The following is a 17,977-nucleotide window of genomic DNA, read 5'->3' as shown; positions in this document are numbered from 1 at the left end:
AATTCCACCAAACCCAAACTGATCGAAGTATTGGGTAAAGGGGCACAGTCACCAAGTAATAAACCTTGTTCATAAGGTTCATTATTGGAATTGTGCAGAATGAAAAGATTTGAGAGGTAATCTTCTTGATGTATTTTAAGAACCTAACAGGACGGAGGCAGTAAAACCAGGACAGTATTTTCAAATATGGTGCATTGAATTTTAAATGCTAAAAACAGGTGGGTTGGGGATTGGGGATTGGGATGTGTTAAAATGTTTTAAATCTCTAAACCGACCCCAACCGAACTACTTTTGGGTTTAACGGAGGCAGGACAAGAGGTGGGCAGGCAATTTAAATATTTTAATGAGACTAGCAACCTCTGATTTAAGCTGTTTAACAGGTTTAACATTGGCCAACCAAATTTTCCAGGCCTAGGGAAACCAGACAACTGAAGAAAGATGAGGACAGCTTTGGGGAGAAGATAAGTGCCCTTACACACTGCTTGTGGGCCAGGAGGAGCAGGAATGCTTTCCCCCAGCCCCTCAATCAAAGACCCCCACGGTTGGGGAGTGAACCCCTACCCCATGCTCTCTAGCACTGCGGCCTGCTCTGGACTGTTCTCCATTCGACTGGAGGCCAAGCCTGTCAATTGGGCTAACGTCTGGGTGGGGAACCTGTCAAGGAGAAAAGTTGCACGTTATGGAGTTAAAACTTCACAGTATGTGTCCGAAAGACTCTGCGTTCCCCCACCCACCCCTGACCCCAGGCATTTGTTCCTGTCATTATCAGTGCCAATGGGTCAGAAAGACAAGATATCAGAGGTTCAAGTTTATGTAGGGAAATTTTTTTTCAATAGCTATAACAGGCAGGGCATTTGAGATTATTTAAGGGACAGCTTGTTATAGTGGGAGGCAGGCAGTGTTGCTTAATACTGATGTTGAAATACAGCCAACCTCTGGTTACACCCATTATTGATAATAAGTCAAGTTGAGAATTGGTCAGCTCGCTGCAGTCATCAGTTTCTGTGATATACCTTAATGATATCACATCTACAAAGTGCAAAGAGGTGAAGAGGTGACCTATACTTGGGTCTCCCCCAACCAAGAAATGAGGCATGGGCTTTAGGACGAGCTCTCCTGTTGACCCCTTTCCTTCTGACCTAAGCCTCACCAAAGTAACATGACTGAAACTAAAGGCAACACAGTATTAAAGTGCATCTTTTCCATGTCACTCCATTGCACAGTGTCTGCTCCTACACCGTGCTCTTCTATTTATTTTTTTAATGGGAGTATTCTTTGGCAACTTTCCCTCTTCTCCCTGTAACTAGCCTCCAGATAATATGAGGACTCTTGCCAATGATTCCGCTCAACATCTTACTGGGAGAAACTTTAGTTGTTGCGTGGTCAGCACTACTCTCAACATAGTTCAAACCGCAGAGTGAGAAAAGGACTTGAAGCTCCATCCTTACATGGCGTGGGCAGTGAATTATTTATTAATTCTCATGAGGTGAATGTCGCTGGCAAGGCTGGTATTTATTGCCCATTGCTAGTTTCCCTGAGGAAGTGGTGGGCCGCCTTCTGGAACCACCAAGGCAGTTCAATTCAACTGAGTGGCTCACTGGGCTACCTCCGAGGGCAGTTTAAAGTCAACCACATTGGTGTGGGACTGAATCATGTATAGGCCATACCAGAGGCCAGGTGAAGAACGGCAAGTTTCCTTCCCTAAAGAACATTAATGAAGCAGTTGGGCTTTTACGACAATCCGACAACTGATGGCCACTTTTACTGATACCAGTTCTTTTTTAATTTCCAGAATTAAAAAAAAAAATTCAAATACACAAACTGCCATGATTGGATTTGAACTCATATTCTCTAGCTTACTAGGCCAGTAACATAACCAGCACACTACAGTACCACTGTTCACACCCCACACTATCCCCTTTTTAAAAAAAAGCCACACAACTCACACAGAAAGATACAGACACAACCACCAACAAATATTTATTGCTTTCTTTTGTTATTTTGTTTAAGGATCTGGGCTCCAAAGGCACCAAGATTAAGTTGATGGGCATACGCAATGGATATATAATAAAACCCCCTCACAGTTCAGAAAAATATTATACATAAAAACAATATCATCACACATTAACACATCTTTACTGTTTCAAATTACCTTTCCACCATGTGACAAAATATGGTTTAGAGGAATAAAAACAAAAAGTACTGTACTTCATCAAGAATACACAGTTTAGGGATTGCCATTAAAGAGCATTGACCCTTGTATCTGTAAGTACCTGCATGTTAAACTCCTTCACAGTTGCCATAACGACAATACAAACGTTTCTTAAAGCCTTTATTTTTAACTCCTTCGGGCCAAGTCATACAACAGTGGGTCTCACTTTGTTGCTTATGTTCAACTCCTTTTAGCTGTCCCGCTATGTTCGGGACTCTGGGATCCATCAACAAAGGTGTCCTCTGCTGGCAAATATCCTGTACCTTAAGTACAAAGTCACCTTGTTAAAAAAAAAAGCTATTGAGTAAAAACGAAGGTGAAGGGATAAGGCCCGTTGTGCAGGGCAACAAGGTTGAAATGAGTAGAAGCCACATTGTGTAAGTAATAATCAGATGAAGTGAAGCTTAGGCCATAAAGGTTGTAGGTTATTGGAGGACACTGAGGAAGGGGAGTTCGATTGAATGAAGTCCTAGGAAAGGAAGGATGGTGATAGGGGTGGTCTAAGGTTTTGTCCTTTATGGGCCAGAAAAGTGTGTGCTAGGAGCCAGACATTAAAGGTTAAATTCATGCCCCCATTAGTTTGCTTATATCTTCAGCTGCTGATACAAACACGCTTGGTATTCCGATTCACATCTATCCAAAAGAATCTTAAAAATAACATTTTCCAATCCTCTGCCCACAAATTTCAAGCAACGTAGACCAGCCAATAAGAAATCTAACTGCAAATAGGGATGGAGAAGCTTGGGTTTAAGGCCAAGATGTCCAGGACTGTACATGGCCCAATGGCTGCAAGTTGGACAACAAGTTAGGATGCAGTGTGATGTGTCTGGACTTCAACCCTGTGTGGATGCATGGAGGAAAAGGAGAAGCAGTGCTTCCTCTGTCACATTTGAAGCTTGGAAGAGAAGAGAAGAACAGTGGAGATAAGTAAGAAAGGTTGTCAGGGAGGAGGATAGTTTGGATGCTACAGGTGAGAAAATTCATCAAAGCAAGCAAGCTTTTTCTTGATGGTGATTGCAAAATATACAAAAATAGATTTTTTTACTCCAGAAGGAGTAGGTAAACACTATATGCAAATTCAACAAGTGCACAACAGAACATCTCTGCCAATTTGTGTGCTGTGTGACAGTGCTGTTATAATGTAGGCAAGGTGGTATGGCTAATTTGCAAAATGGACAAAACTGGTTCCATAAATTTTGAAGCAAATGGTTATTTGAGAAAGCAGTATGCAAACAAGTGTGACCCACTGAGAAAGCTTACAATGACAAGCTACCTTCCCCCTGTTCCACAATACAGTGATCCTGTTCTGCTTGTCCGGACTTGGTATGATTCATGCCTTTGTGAAGTCAAGGCCTTTCCTAGGGTGCGGAGCACTGCACCAGGAGTTAAAGGTAGTCACATTTTGCCTGTGCACCCTAGTGTCGTGAGAGGAAATAACAAAAAAAACAGTCCGTCGCTATTGGCCAAGAAGGAGGTAATGTTCCTATACAATACAATAATCAAAAGGACATTTTTTCAAAACAGAGTGTCCTTTTTGTCAGCCTTCACAGGTAGTATTACAAAGATTCTTCAAAGTATATATCTACAAAAAAATCCTATTGACATATCCTGGTATCCTAGTTTAAAATGTTAAAGAAAACCACAACACTGGCAGAAAACCAAGGGGTGAATGACTTCTAATCACCTGTAACCAGAGAAAAGGTCCAGGATAGGAACTTCTCAGGCCATTATGTGGAGTGACATCATGAATGCCTTCTTAAAGACTTTCTGTACACAGTATTTCCAGTGAAATTGCCAACAGCTAGATGTCACTACATACAGCGGCCAGAGGAATGCTTACCTCTACCTGTCCTTTTCATATTACTAAATATTTTATAAACTTTTTCGGGGGGGGGGGGGGGTCAGGATTGAGGAACATGCCGATATTTTCCCATTAGCTTCTCATCTGCAGAGGGGGAACCATTTCCATTTCTTGATTTCATGGTGTTAAAATGAAGAAAGCCTTTAGCAATGCAGATACTAAACAGAAATGCCAAGCTTCCATTGGGATGGCTATCCTACTGCAGGCTGATTAAGCCAAGCTCTTCTCTTAGTTCCTGTTGGGTGTTGCTGTGTTGCAATTGAGGTATGCACCCAGTCAAACTCTGGCTGTAAGATCAATCTTTCACTCCATAGTCCTGGGCCTTTTAACACCTAAAACTCAGGGATGGAAAAGTGCTCCCCAAAGGGTTGGACCTTGACCACACCCCTCCCCATCTGAGCATGCTCTATCGGTATTTCTCATTGCCTACATGTCCTACACTTGTCTTGAGAGATGCCCAGACAAACAGCAGAAGTTTGATGCTCATCAGAAACCAGAGAAGTCCATAAAAAGTCAAATCGACTCTAGATTCTCAACAGCTGCCAATTAGGGAAGATTTTTGCCCATGCTGTGTATGTTTGAGCTTGAACCCATCTTCCCTAAACATGGGTCTGAAGTATTTTGATATATAAATGTACCTATTTCTTTAGAAAAATGCAAAAACTGGATTATATTACAGAAAGGAACAGCATACTGACTGTCTAGGCTAACAAAAAGGCTTTAATAACTGGAGTAAGTGTGAATGTGGCAGGACAACCACAATAAGAAATATTGTGTACATGATATTTACAGCAGAGTTAAGTGCTAGGTGACATCACTAACAAATTAGATTTCGATACCCAAATGCAACAACGCCTGAGTACCGTCTTTGAGTGCCTCTTATATGTCATATATATAATATATATAGAATATATATATAGAAAAGAACCCACTATTTTTCTAAAATTCCTCCACTCCCACTATTTGTTACATCCTTTAAAATAAGAAAATGTTAATTCTGGTGTAAAGGAAATTAAATTACAAAGCAAGCCAATTCTCTGCTGATACACAGACTCTCAACTGCTTTCCTCCCTTCTGCTGACTGGGATATTTTGTTCGCACTTTTGAGCTGCTCACGTTTCCAGAGGTAGTCGTTCACAGGTGTTGCTGGGGATATGTGTGTCCAGGGGCTTTGTTTTGTTCATGAAATACTGCAAGAGGAGGCAAATGTGGGCAGAAGCCTGTGGGGAAGTGGTAACACCAGCAGTAGTTATCATGTTGTGGACTCCTTCTGTTTAGCACCCAGGTGGGTAAAGTGACATTAGGCATTTTCTTGTTTCCCCTCACCCCCCCAGTTTTCTCACAGTTTCTGAAAGTATTGATTTTGTGCCGGGATACAATGCAGTCCCACACTAGCTCACCCTAGTGCCCATTTTCTCCACAGGTGACCCTAGCCATTGAATGTTGGTAGACTATCGCAGCCAATCCTGGTCCTCTTCTTTCCCAACTTTCACCCATTGACAGGCTCCAGTGCAGAGTATGGATCAGCAACAGGAAGCTTCCTGCTTCCCTAACCAGGGCATCTGAAGTTCATTATCCCCTATTGCTGAGGCTAGGTGGGTCAGCACAGACCAGTGATCGAAGCTTGGGCCCAGTGGTCTGCCTGCTTCAGCACCCATACCGGGTCGTGCATGATCAACTCAGCTAGCCAGGAGCTCCCTGGATCTTCAGTGAAGCTGCTGACCAACACTGGCTATAGCAGACACTAGCAGATGACTTACCCAAAATAGTAGGAACTGCAAATATCCCTCAAGGGGACAACATTTATTATTGATATGACTACTGGCAAGAGTATACTGTATGTACTTTATTCTATTGCTTTCTCCTTTAAATTCTTCATACCACCTCTCTTAGAAAGACATTGGTAGGAAGTGACTCTTGAAAAAACTCACATGGCTCGGTGTCAGGTACTTTATATTTAAAGGGATAGGCCATCTTGATTTGCTGTACTAATGGTGGGGTAGATGGGGGAGGTGCGGAAAAAGATGCCCACTGAAAATGTCAACAGCACCAAAAGGCTGCTAAAATCACACAAAAAAAGAGAATTCTTCAGGGTAGTTTCAAAGGTGGGTCTACCTTCCATTTCTGAAACCATTGTGTAAGTAGCAGTCACCAATAGAAGCGCATTTGGACACAATCCAGGACCTTTTGTCTTCAACCACATTTCTGATTGCAAGGATCCTTTGACTAGAACCAGATTCTTTCATTCTAGCAGTCATGGCCATTGTTCTTAATAATGAGAACAAGAGGGAAGGGAAAGAAAATAATGGCCAAGCCACAAAAGTAGAAATTGGGATGCTGGTGATGCCAGTTAATCAGGGTTGAGTAGGGTTGGGGCTAGATGTGCAAGAGCCAGAGCATGCATTTCAAAGCCTCACCTTTATACAAAGAGTAACTCTAGGAGCACGCAGGAATACGTCACTCCTCCTACTCACAATAGGACATACACCAGAGATCCCTGATAGCCAATTCTGCATCTGGTGCCAACAACAAATCTCCAAAGGTTTGTTCAAAACCTTTTGAGCAGCCAGTCTGATGCCTCAGAGGTAAAGTCTGCCCCTCAACTATACAAAACAAGAAGGCCCCATATTTGTTCCCTGGTCTGTGGTGAGTTAGCTGATCTCAGCCATGGCAGCAAGCAGAAGTGCTAAATTGGGCTGGATGCCCCTGGGCTAGGGAAGGGGAGATTAAAAGAAAGAGCTAGTGTCACCCAAACTTGATCACTCTCCAGTGACCTTTGCTGGAAAGGTGCATGAGTAGACAGCAGTTGAGGACAGGACTGGGTCCAGCAGTTGAATAGCTGCCAACACTCATCTTCAGAGTAGACACATGAACAAGGGCCAAATGAAACAGCCTTAAACCCCTGGGACTGAGGTCTTTCCCTGGGGACTCCAAAGACAGCTCTACAGGAGGAGCAGCAATGAAAATAGTGCAGTGGATTACATCCCATTTACAGGGCTGCAACGGTCTGTTGTTATTTACTCAGCACCTTCTGTTCGGTACAATTCAGATCTAAGACACAGCAGAGCTGCTGGTATCTCACTGCAAAAAGGGGAGGGAAGTTTTTTTTATTTTTTCGGGGGATGTGGGCATTGCTGGCTATGCTCTAATTGCCCTTGAGAAGGTGGTGGTGAGCTGAGTAATAAAAACTAAGATGGTATCAGTGCAAAATCCTGATCCTGTGTCCTGAGAATCTGGATTCTAGAGGATAATCTGGCTGTTAGTCCCCACATGTTTTCTCAGATGGAGGATCTGAAAATGTGTGGAGAAAATGGACGGAAAACCCCTTTCTCCTCACAAAATCAAGCTGGACAACACAGTGTTGTCTGTTGCATCCACTCAAGGCCTCTTCAACAAATCATCAATCCCCACACACTGTCCCACTCATTAAAACCAAGCTGTCAAATTGTCACTGTAACTTCTCCATACACTCAACTTATCTCTCTCTCTCTCCTTGCTATAGAACCAGAGGCAGTTTGGAGCTGGGGAAGGGGAGACAAGTTAGATAGTTCCTGAAATTGTTTCTCAGTTTCTGTTCACGCGTCCCTACCACCACTACCCACCCCTCTGCAATGCCCTATTGCAGTCTCCAGCCGTGAAGGTTGGTATGTTACAAGCCTCCTTACCTTCACTTCAAATGCAGGGAAGTTCTAACTTGTTTCTCTAAGACAATGAAACATGAACGTGGTGGACAAAACAAACCCTCATCAGACTCCGCCAATCCCACAGACAATGGGAACCCCAAGGGTGCAGCACAGTCACTTAGTGCTTCTGATACAAAACAAAAGATAGAACTCAAATGGCATGGGGCCAGACTTATCCAACCAAATGCCTACACACAGTGCTCAGCTCAAACACCGGTCAACCATACTCATTGTCTATACAGCACTAGCCAGCTACAATCAGCATTATCTGACCTCTGCCTACTCAACAGATGATCTGCTCATTATCAGATTGTTGCTTGTGAGACCTGTTGTGCGCAAATTGGCTGCACCATTTCCTACATTACAACGGTGACTACACTTCAAAAGTACCTCATTGGCTGCAAAGCACGTTGGCACATCCTGAGGTCATGAAAGGCGCTATATAAATGCAAGCTGTTTTTATCTTTCACTGTTTGAATTGTCACAGTGAATATTCAGAGAAGAAAACAGAGACCGTTTGCATGTCAAAACACACACGGTCAGTATTAGTTCATGGCTAGGATAAGGACAGGACTAGTCACAGCTGCTCAGAACAGTAGCCTTTCTTTAGCTACTACAGACAAACTCACTAAATTATAGGTGCCTTAGTTGCACATCTTATCTCTGTGGCACTCCTTTGCTTTGGAAACATTGGCCAAAAATGCGATGGATAGTTTCAAATTAGAATAATTTTGTTGAATTGCAATTTATTCAGAGGCTGATTGGCTGCTCTTTTTGGACTGTACTGCCTTTCCTGTTCAGACTCTAACACTTCCCCCTCCCATCATAAATATATTGACCATCTCTCCTAGGCCTCATTATTTTACTTCGATGTACCCAAACCATTAGATCCTGCAACCAGTGTCAGATCACTTTGTAGAGAGCTGACTATAATCAGCCAGCTGGATCCCCTATCCCAGGATGGTGGAAACCATGCCAACATTCACAGTGCAGGCTCACAGATGGAGAATAATCACACAATTCAGGTGCCAGAGGGCAGCCAGTGCCTGTGGAACTGCATCCCAGCAAGAGTCAGTGCCCTCAGAAGGGGAAAACCAGATGGGGGATAAAACTGTCCTGATACCCTTATGTTCTAACTCCCAAAATACTGACAAGAACATGTCAGGGTAAACAAATAAGTCATTTGCACTGATCTAATTTAAAGTTGAACAGAAACTTAAAGGGGATGAGACTGGTGGCTGCTGTCCCTCGTATGCCACCCTCCACCTTAACCAGCACATCTTTCAAATCCATCGTGTCCACCTTATATTACCGCACCAGGCCCGCCAATAAGGATAGATGCAAAATGGGGGAGGGGTGGTCCCTTTAACTAACACTTTAAATATCCTGTAACTTGCTTCTCCACCCACCAGCACTCCACCCCACCAACCCCCCCCCCCACCCCCACAGCCAACCCGACAAAGAAACATTCCAAGAAGTCAAAGGGGTGACAATACCAAACCTCAAAATGTCTTGATGATGGATACTATGGCTACAAGGAAGTCACCTTTCGCTGCCTGGTTTTTGGGATGGGGCAGCCATTTTGTGATTGCAAACAAACAAAATGGAGGAATTTTACTTCCCCCTCACTCCCTAAAAAAACTACAGGAGAAGACAACATTCCTACATATAAGCCCCCATTTAACACATACTTTCTGAAAGTGATCTTCATCCAATACTTACTATCCCTGAAGTGTAAATATTATTAATCTTAAGAAAAACCGTACCGTTACCTCTCACTGAGCTTGAGTTCTGGAGAGAGGAAATAAAAAACACACACATTCATGACCCTCACAGAAGTAGTGCAGAATATTGTTCTTTTGACTTCACAACAGTTCATTTTTTTTGTCTTTTTTTACATTTGTTCTAATGTAAAAATATCCGTATTTCTGTGAAAAATAGATTTTTTTTTTCACTTGGTAAAAATGAGCAGGCACCAGGATGTGTAGATAAATGGCAGGCGGCAGCACCCTCTGTGTAGGGGAGGTTGGGGGTGGGGTCCTAGTCCTTCACCAGTCGGTAAACATGATGCTGTGCACCATGTTCACTTGTTGACACCTCGAATACAAACGCTATACACAGCAAGGTCTCCTGGGTGTCCCGGTTGGTCACAACCTGGTGGAAAACAACAGAGGAAAGAGCTTAGCTGAAATGCAGTTACGCAGCACAAATGTCACGTAACACCACCTTTCTGACATCACCATGGACCTCTTGGAGGAACATCAGTGAACAGAGGTCAGGGTGTGGTTTAGAAAGAGGGGTGGGGGAAGGGTGAAACATTGACAGGTCCTAAAAGGACAGAGACACCTACTGATCAATGATATTCAACAACAACTTACATTTAAATAGCATATCATAGCAAAATGTCCCAAGGCATTTTACAGAGGAGATTATCAAAACAAAATTTGACACTGAGTGTACATAGGAAGATGTTAGGATAGATGACAAAAAGCTTTAAAAGCATGAAGAAGGAAGAGGAGACTCAGGGTAAAGGGTTTCATAGTATTGATAACCTGGGAAAGAATGAGTCAGACCAAGAGGCTGGACAATGAGTACAAATTTAGAGTAAGAATGTAGGCAGGAGACAAAAGTACAATATCGTCAAACAAGGCAAATTTCATTGCCGAATACATGTCAAAGGGCAAAGGTGTGAAAACAACAACCCACCTCGAGTATTGTCATGTCTTGGGATTTCAGACTATGCCAACACAAGGAGAACCTTTGTATAGTAGGTGTTAAAAATGCTACTACTGTTCGTGGTTCTCAAGCGAGTAAATTCATATGTCAGCAGGGCTAAGGCTGGGGGTGGGGGCAGGGTTGTAGATTATCATTAAGATGAGGTGTCTGAACTAAAAACATTTTAACACTCAAGTGATTATTCATATTTATTGCTGTCTTGACAACTTTATTTATTTGACCTCAGTAGTGCTCTTTACCAGATGGATTCAGCCTTGGGTTGGGGGATGGTCATTTATGACTAAAAGTGGACACTGGAGTCAGGTTGGAACATGCCAGGACACAACGTGGAGTGGAAACCCAGCCCTGCGCTAAAGGATCAAATTCTGCTGGCTTAGGTTCAGATGGGTCACTGATGTGGGGGAGTGTAGCATGGTCATTATTTTGTGTTGTTACAACACTCCACCTTTGGAGAGTTTGAAGAAGTGCACATGAGGAAGAGACATATATCTGGTTCAGGTTACAATAGTTACACTTCTGAGTTACGTTATGGTACAAAAAGATAGAGGGCAGAGTGAACCAACTCAAATAAAAGTAACAGTCTCAGATTGCTTAGGGGAGCGACTGGCACCATGGAACCCAAGAAGTTATATATGACAGACCTGGAGTTTATACTTTCTGGTTATGGTCATTAAGACATAAGGTATATATTTAAGCCTTTGAGGCAGTTCAGGGAAGAGCTGCAAGGCAGATCCTCCGAGGTAGGAGGGAAAACCTGGAAAAACTTGGGCTTTCTAGCTGTGAAACGAGATGACAGAGGTGACCTTGTAAGTATGTGAGTTAGTAAATGGTATAGAACAGCTAGATTTCAAAAAAATACTTCATACTAAACCATAAGAGTAGGAAAAGGGACATAGCTTGAAACTGTAGAAAGATCTTCACACAGTGATGAAAACATGGAATGTACTTCGTGTATAGTAGTGGGTGAAAACCCTGGAATAATTTAACAATTAAATGTGGAGTACAACTGTGGGTTGGTTCTTTCTGGATGGATGAGTTAGGATTGTTTAAATGGCCTTCCTCATCCAAAGGGTTAGTCATTGGCCGACAAGAGAAAATCAGCCATAATTCTTCTGGGTTGCGGTGTTTTTAATTTGGCAGGACAGGCCATTTAGAAATCCCGGTTCTCAGAACTACTGGATTTTTTTCAAACAAAGGAGAGAGGCAATAATTACTGAGTGAAAAATGATATAAAAGAGCGTACGTGAGGTGTAATATTAGTGTGCATGAGGTGTAGTATGAGCGTACATGAGGTGCAATATGAGTTTATGTGTTGCCAGAATGGTTGAATACACCACTGATGAGGGTGATCTTCATTTACAGGTTGGGACAACTTCCTTATTTGGGGAAGGGGTTAAAAAGTGCACCTGGTCATAATATTCTGTGCCAGACCAGTGGCATTCTCTGTGTCATGCTCTCAAAAGATCAGGTGACTGCACAAGTGCTTACCTGCAGGATGGTGAAGTTCTCTAGCACACTATTCATCATGTACTTCTCTGGTAAATGCTTGAGTTTGTGGATGAAGTTGATCATATATTCACACATCGGGGAGCGATGGATCCGATACACAAACCTTCCATTCTCCAGCCTGGCATATTCTGTCTGTGGGACAACAAGTGATAGAAGACACAACTGTGTTATGGAAGCAGTGTTTCTGTAAGTGTCAGAACCACCTCAGGGGCAAGAAACAGGAAATCACATTTGGTAGATGCAGGAACCAGTTTGGCTCCATCTTGATTGCCAATTAGCTTACAATTAAGCACTTGCGCTAAAGGTGACTGTATTTCATACATAAAGCTGCTGTTGCTTAGTATTTGTAGTTTCCTGCAAGCAAATGTATAATGTAGTGTGGTGACTTCACCTTTAACAAAGTGGAACTTTAAGAGATCAGGCCACTGATGCAACTGATGACATCATCATACATATTTAAGGAGAGGACATCGTTTTGAGAGTCACACTCAGCAAATGGTTTACAGAGAGCACACACATACACCAGTGAAGAAAAGACCTGGACCTGAGATCATACAATGTAGGTAAGTAAGACAAAAAGTAATGTTTGTGTTGAATCTGAATACATAGCCTGTGTTTATCATTTAATGAAGACTTAAGAACACAGCACAGTACTACATTTTTCTGGCGCGAATATTAAAAAAAACTCAGTGCTAATTCAGGAACATACAGAAGACTTGAATTGACAATTCCAAATTTAAGCAAAAGCCATGTGTGCGCAACAATTGCCAGTCTTTCCAGCCTTTACAGAGACGGACAGAAAACCAGTGCCACACTGAAGCAAATGGCTAGCAAGATCGAAAGCCTAATGGTGGCGCTTGATATCAATACACTCCAAAGAAAGAAAGTGTTACTCTCACACAATACTGGACCAAAAGTCAATGATATCTTCGATATACTCACTGACACTGGAACCGATGATGATTATGATGCAGCAAAGAATGCTCTAACAAGATATTTTGAACGGAGGGGAAAACCTCACTACGAAATTTATGTCTTCAGGCAAGCAAAACCAGATGAGGGTGAGTCCCTTGACCACTACGTGACGAGACTCAGAAGTCTGAGCCAGAATTGCAACTTCACAGACATGGACAAAGAAATCATCTCCCAGATCATTATGACCTGCCAATCACCAAAACTCAGATGGCAAGCTCTTAGAGAGGGCGAATCTTTAAACTTGCAAAGGCTACTTGATATTGGCAGAACACTGGAAGCCAGCGAAAGACAAGCTGAAGTCTTAGAAGGGAAAGAGGCAAATAGCACAAAGATGAGAATCCCTTGAGGCCAGGTCAGGATCGTTACAGAATCCATGAATGCCACAAGAGGAAGGATTCACCAGAGAAACACATCGAATTCAAAGGCACAGAGGAAATCCAGAGAAAGATCCAAGAAACATCAAGGACAACCAAGACAGAGATCACAATCACAATTACATCACGCTCGAACATGCAATCATTGCAGTGGTGCATATCCTCACTACAAATCTTGTCCTGCGAGAGGAAAGAAGTGTAAAGCCTGTGGAAAAATGGGATATTTTGCAAGAATATACCAATCAAAACCTGCACAAGACATTAATAGAGTTGAATGCCAGAAGGAAGATTACATTTTAGCAGCACAAGAGAAGATCTTCCTTGCTCACAATCACAAGTATTGACACCTGCCCAAGTGTGATGTGTTCATATGCAATTCGACAATCTCTGCAGCAATTGACTCAGGAGCAACAGTCAACATAATGGGTGCTCCGACATTCCACGAGTTACCCCTCTAACTGTCCTAGGGATGATTCAAGTTACCCTCAACTCCTCCCATGGGTCTGCATGTCAGACTGAGTTCCATGTTGTCGACATGGAAGCGAACTGAAGCTGATCACAATCAACATCGTCAGAGCACAGAACTACCTGATGAAAGAAATCCTGAAGAAGTATCTACTGCCACAATTCATTCCTGCACAATCTACGCACACTCAATGTAAAGCTTGAGAGATAGAGACAAGAGACAAAAATAGAGGATAAAGATGGATGCAGCCCGATGGATGAGCGCAAAAGATAACGAGATAAAAGAAGGAGACAAAGTCCTGGTTCGGCAAGAGAAAACATTGAAAATTAGTTCACCATTTGATCCAAGGGTGTTCACACTAGTTCTGAGAAAAGGAAACATGATCATAGCGAAGAGAAGATGCTACATTATGAAGATAAATGTAACCTTCTTCAAAAGAGTAAATGCTAAAACAATTCCAGAAGAAAGTGTTGAAGATGGCTTTGATGACTTCACACCTGCGACGACTCAAGAAACAACTTGGCCAAATCAAGTATAGCTGAGACCAATACTGCAAGATCCACAGAGAAGATCATTGAGACCTCATTGATTAGCTGTCTGATTTAAAGACTGTGTCATGCGTTGATGTTGAAGGGAACCAGGAGGGAAGAAAGTCTAGTATTGGAGGTGACGTGCCTGAAACCTCTCCCCTCGAGTTTTTCAAACTTCAGTCCAACTGAGTTTTGCTCAATATAATTTTGCATGATTGAGTAGCTAGAAAGCAATTGATAATCATTAAAGATAAGGGGGGAATTTTAAATTTAAAAGAAGGGGGTAATGTAATGTAGTGTAGTGGTGACTTCAGATTTAAGAAACTACTTTTCAGAGCTCAGGCCACTGATGTAACTAATGACATCATCATACCTATATAAAGAGGGGACACCATTTTGAGAGGCACACTCAGCATATGGTTTACTGAGAGTACACACATACACCAGTGAGGAAAAGACTTGGACCTGAGATCACACAATGTAGATGAGTAGACAATAAATAGTGTTTGTGTTGAATCTGAATGTAAAACTTGCAGTTATCATTTAATGAAGACTTAAGAACACAGCACAACACTACTAGAAGTTTCTTTGCAGGATTATGGGGCAGTCTCAATGTTAACACTATAAAGTAACATGGAGTGCCTTAAGGAACTAAGCAACCTCCCACTGACTGGGCTATCAGATCAGCAACATCAACATTCAACATGGTGACAATTCTTCCTAAAGTACTGTACCTTAAGGATTTAAAAGGGTGTGATCAAATTGTTCCCTCTTTCCCCACTCACCCAACACCACAGAGCTGCCTTAAATTGGTCACAAATCGGCAATCTCTCTTTGAGAGGTTCTTACAATGGCTCATATGGGAAATGGAAATGTCACATTGGTCCAGAAAGGCTTCTCCTGTGCTGTTGGGAGGTGGTTGCAAGGGTGGAGGGAAGGTTATTAATTTTTATTGGGGAAGAGATGAGGAAACTTACTCTGTATCTGACTGTCACGTAATTGACTGGAGTACTGAGTGAGCCAGAAATGTAAAACAAAGAAATCCTACTCCCCAGCCTAAACATCCCTTAATGCGTACCAAAACATATTGCTTCCTTATAACTGCAGCTTCCGCTTGAGTTTTGGTCATTTTTTTTCTAAAATAACCACTCACCTCCACCTTCTCTACCACTTGCTTTCCAAAAGAGCAGACCTTAGTGGAGCAGGTGATTGTCATGTTCTCAGAGCTGGTGTACTGACTGCTGACTCCGTAGAAGGCCCCAGGTCCATCCTGGATGTTGCTGTTAAGGTCCGCCTGAGGAGACAGATGCACAGAAATGAAATAATAGATAACATCAACCATAATTCGCATTTATATAACGCCTTTTATGTAGCAAAATGTCCCAGGGTGCTTCAAAGAAGCGTTATCAAACAAAATTTGAAACTGAGCCATGTAAGGACATATAACGACGGGTGACCAAACGTTTGTTAAAAGAGGTAGGTTTTAAGGAGAGTCTGAAAGGAAGACAGAGATGTAAAGAAGCAGAGAGGTTTAGGGATGGAACTCCAGAGTTTAGGACCTTGGTGTCTGAAGGCACAGCCACCAATATTGAAGCAAATTGGAGGAGCAAAGAGATGTCGGAGGCTTGCAGGGCTGGAGGAGGTGACAGAAATAGAAAAGGGAAAGGCCAAGGAGGAATTTGAAAACCAGGATGAGAATTTTATAATTGAAGCATTGCTGGACCGAGAGCCAGTGTAGGTAAGTGAGTACAGAGGTGATGGGTGAATGGGACTTGGTGCAAGTTAGGACACAGGCAGCAGAGATGGTGAGAAACAGGAGTTACAAGGAGGTTTGAAGCATTGCAACGAGCTGAAGAGACTTTTATGAGAAGTGGTAGGCTTGTACAGAAACCATTTAGTTTGGTCAGTTACTGGCGTTCAGTCAGATACTGCTGGTGACAGTCAATCATTCTTTGGGTTTTCTTCACTCAGGTGAGCATCCAATGACAGAAAATTCCAGAACTGGTCAGCAATCTCAGACTGACTGACAATGTGATTTTTACTGTAAAACTAGTTGATACAGCTGAATTTACATAAAGAGGCTGAGTATTGATTACCTGATGATGTTTAATCAAGCAATTTGCTGCAGTTGACAGAGGGAATTGGTATTATGGTCTACATTTAAATAATGCTTATTCATGAACAGCATGATCCTAATGGGAAGGCAAGGCTTTAAAATTGTCTTTCAGGAGGCACCACCTCACATTTACACAAGTATCTTCATTCATAGTTTCAGTGGTGTGAATTCAGGAAAAGAATGAAAGAAATAGCATAAAGTGGTGGTGGTCCAAAGAGCAGGAAGATATAACCCCACTCTCAAACGTTGAAACAAGAACCAATTGATCCCACGAGGCCATTACAGCGGAGGAAAACCATTTCGCCCATCTTAATTTATCCATCTTCGACATCCTAAGTCTTCCATTGCAGCTACCAATCATTTCTTAAAAGATTTCAGGATCTTTGCATTCTACTACTTTAATTGGAAACCTAGTCTATATGTTGATCACTGTTTGTATAAAGAAGACTTTCCTAACATCTATCTTCAGTCTATCTTTTACGAATTTAAATCCATGCTCTCTTGTCCCACTTTCATCATTTATTTTCAAGTAATATTCAGGATTTACCGCAATCCATTAGAAGATTGAGGGTTGATCTAATCTAGGTGTTTAAAATTATAAAAGAATTCAATAGATTAGATAAAGAGAAATTATTTTCTCCAGTTGGGGAATCAAGAACAAGAGGGCACAATCTTATAATTAAACCCCAAAATTCAGGAGTGAAATCAGGAAGCACTTTTTCCACACAGAGGCTAGTGCAAATCTTGAGCTCTGTCCCTGAAAACACTGTGGATGCAGGGAGTGGGGGGGTGGGGGGAGGGTGTGGGGAGGGGTGGTCAATGAAAACTTTAAAGACAGATCAATAGATTTTTGAAGGGATATGGAGTGAAGGCAGGCAAATAGGTACAGATCAGCCATGATCTAATTGAATGGCAGAACAGGCTTGAGGGGCTGAATGGCCTCCTTTTCCTATGTTCCATTATTTCTTTGAATTTAGCTCTTTTAAAGTGGCACAGCTGACTCCTGCAATCATTCTTTGGTTGTTATCCCCCAGGGCTCTATAACTGCCACATTTTGTACATTGCTTGGGTCATTATCAAATGCCAGGTCAAGATGAGCAACACCTCTTGTGGCTTCTTTGCTTGCACTATCTGCCTCTTGTGTTGTCTCAGAGCTATTTTTTCTTTCTCAAATTTGCCCATCTTCTGCTGATGCCCATCAGGAGTCCCTGGACAGTAGTCAGGACTGGGAACCTGAGTTTTCCTCTCCCTTAGCAAACAGCCCAAAGACCAATTCTGGCTGAGGTCAGCTAATCCACATTGAGCAGTGCACTTATGAATGGAGTCATGAGCGAATATTCAGAGCCTTTTCGTTGGGGCAGTGGTGGAGCACGAAGAGCTGGCCTCATTGTCTCTGGATTGGGCAAGGAAGGGTTGGGGTCAGGAAGAATATTCAAAGCTCCCACTTTGTCTCATTATCTGGTGACTACTGCTGAAAAGTGGGACAAGGACAAAAATGGATTGAGGAGAATTGCT

General features: G+C 42.4%; 2 protein-coding genes across 6 annotated transcripts in view; both read right to left on the bottom strand.

Annotated features, from left to right (window-relative positions):
• rpl10a (ribosomal protein L10a) overlaps positions 1 to 17,977 on the bottom strand; it is a 401,386-nt gene that overhangs the window by 308,275 nt on the left and 75,134 nt on the right. The gene's annotated exons all lie outside the window — the stretch shown is intronic.
• LOC137383801 (transcriptional enhancer factor TEF-5-like) overlaps positions 1,950 to 17,977 on the bottom strand; it is a 152,615-nt gene continuing 136,587 nt past the window's right edge. For all 5 annotated transcript variants that reach the window (XM_068057022.1, XM_068057021.1, XM_068057023.1 and 2 more), the window contains 3 exons: positions 15,500 to 15,640; positions 11,981 to 12,133; positions 1,950 to 9,910 (listed from right to left, as the gene is read on the bottom strand). In XM_068057022.1, coding sequence (XP_067913123.1) covers positions 9,797 to 9,910; positions 11,981 to 12,133; positions 15,500 to 15,640 — 408 coding nt within the window. In that variant the 3' untranslated portion in view covers positions 1,950 to 9,796. The remainder of the gene's footprint in view (positions 9,911 to 11,980; positions 12,134 to 15,499; positions 15,641 to 17,977) is intronic.

This window comes from Heterodontus francisci, chromosome 25 (assembly GCF_036365525.1).
Source record: "Heterodontus francisci isolate sHetFra1 chromosome 25, sHetFra1.hap1, whole genome shotgun sequence".
Classification (NCBI taxonomy): Eukaryota; Metazoa; Chordata; class Chondrichthyes; order Heterodontiformes; family Heterodontidae; genus Heterodontus; species Heterodontus francisci.
This window is presented reverse-complemented; position numbering and strand designations above follow the sequence as displayed.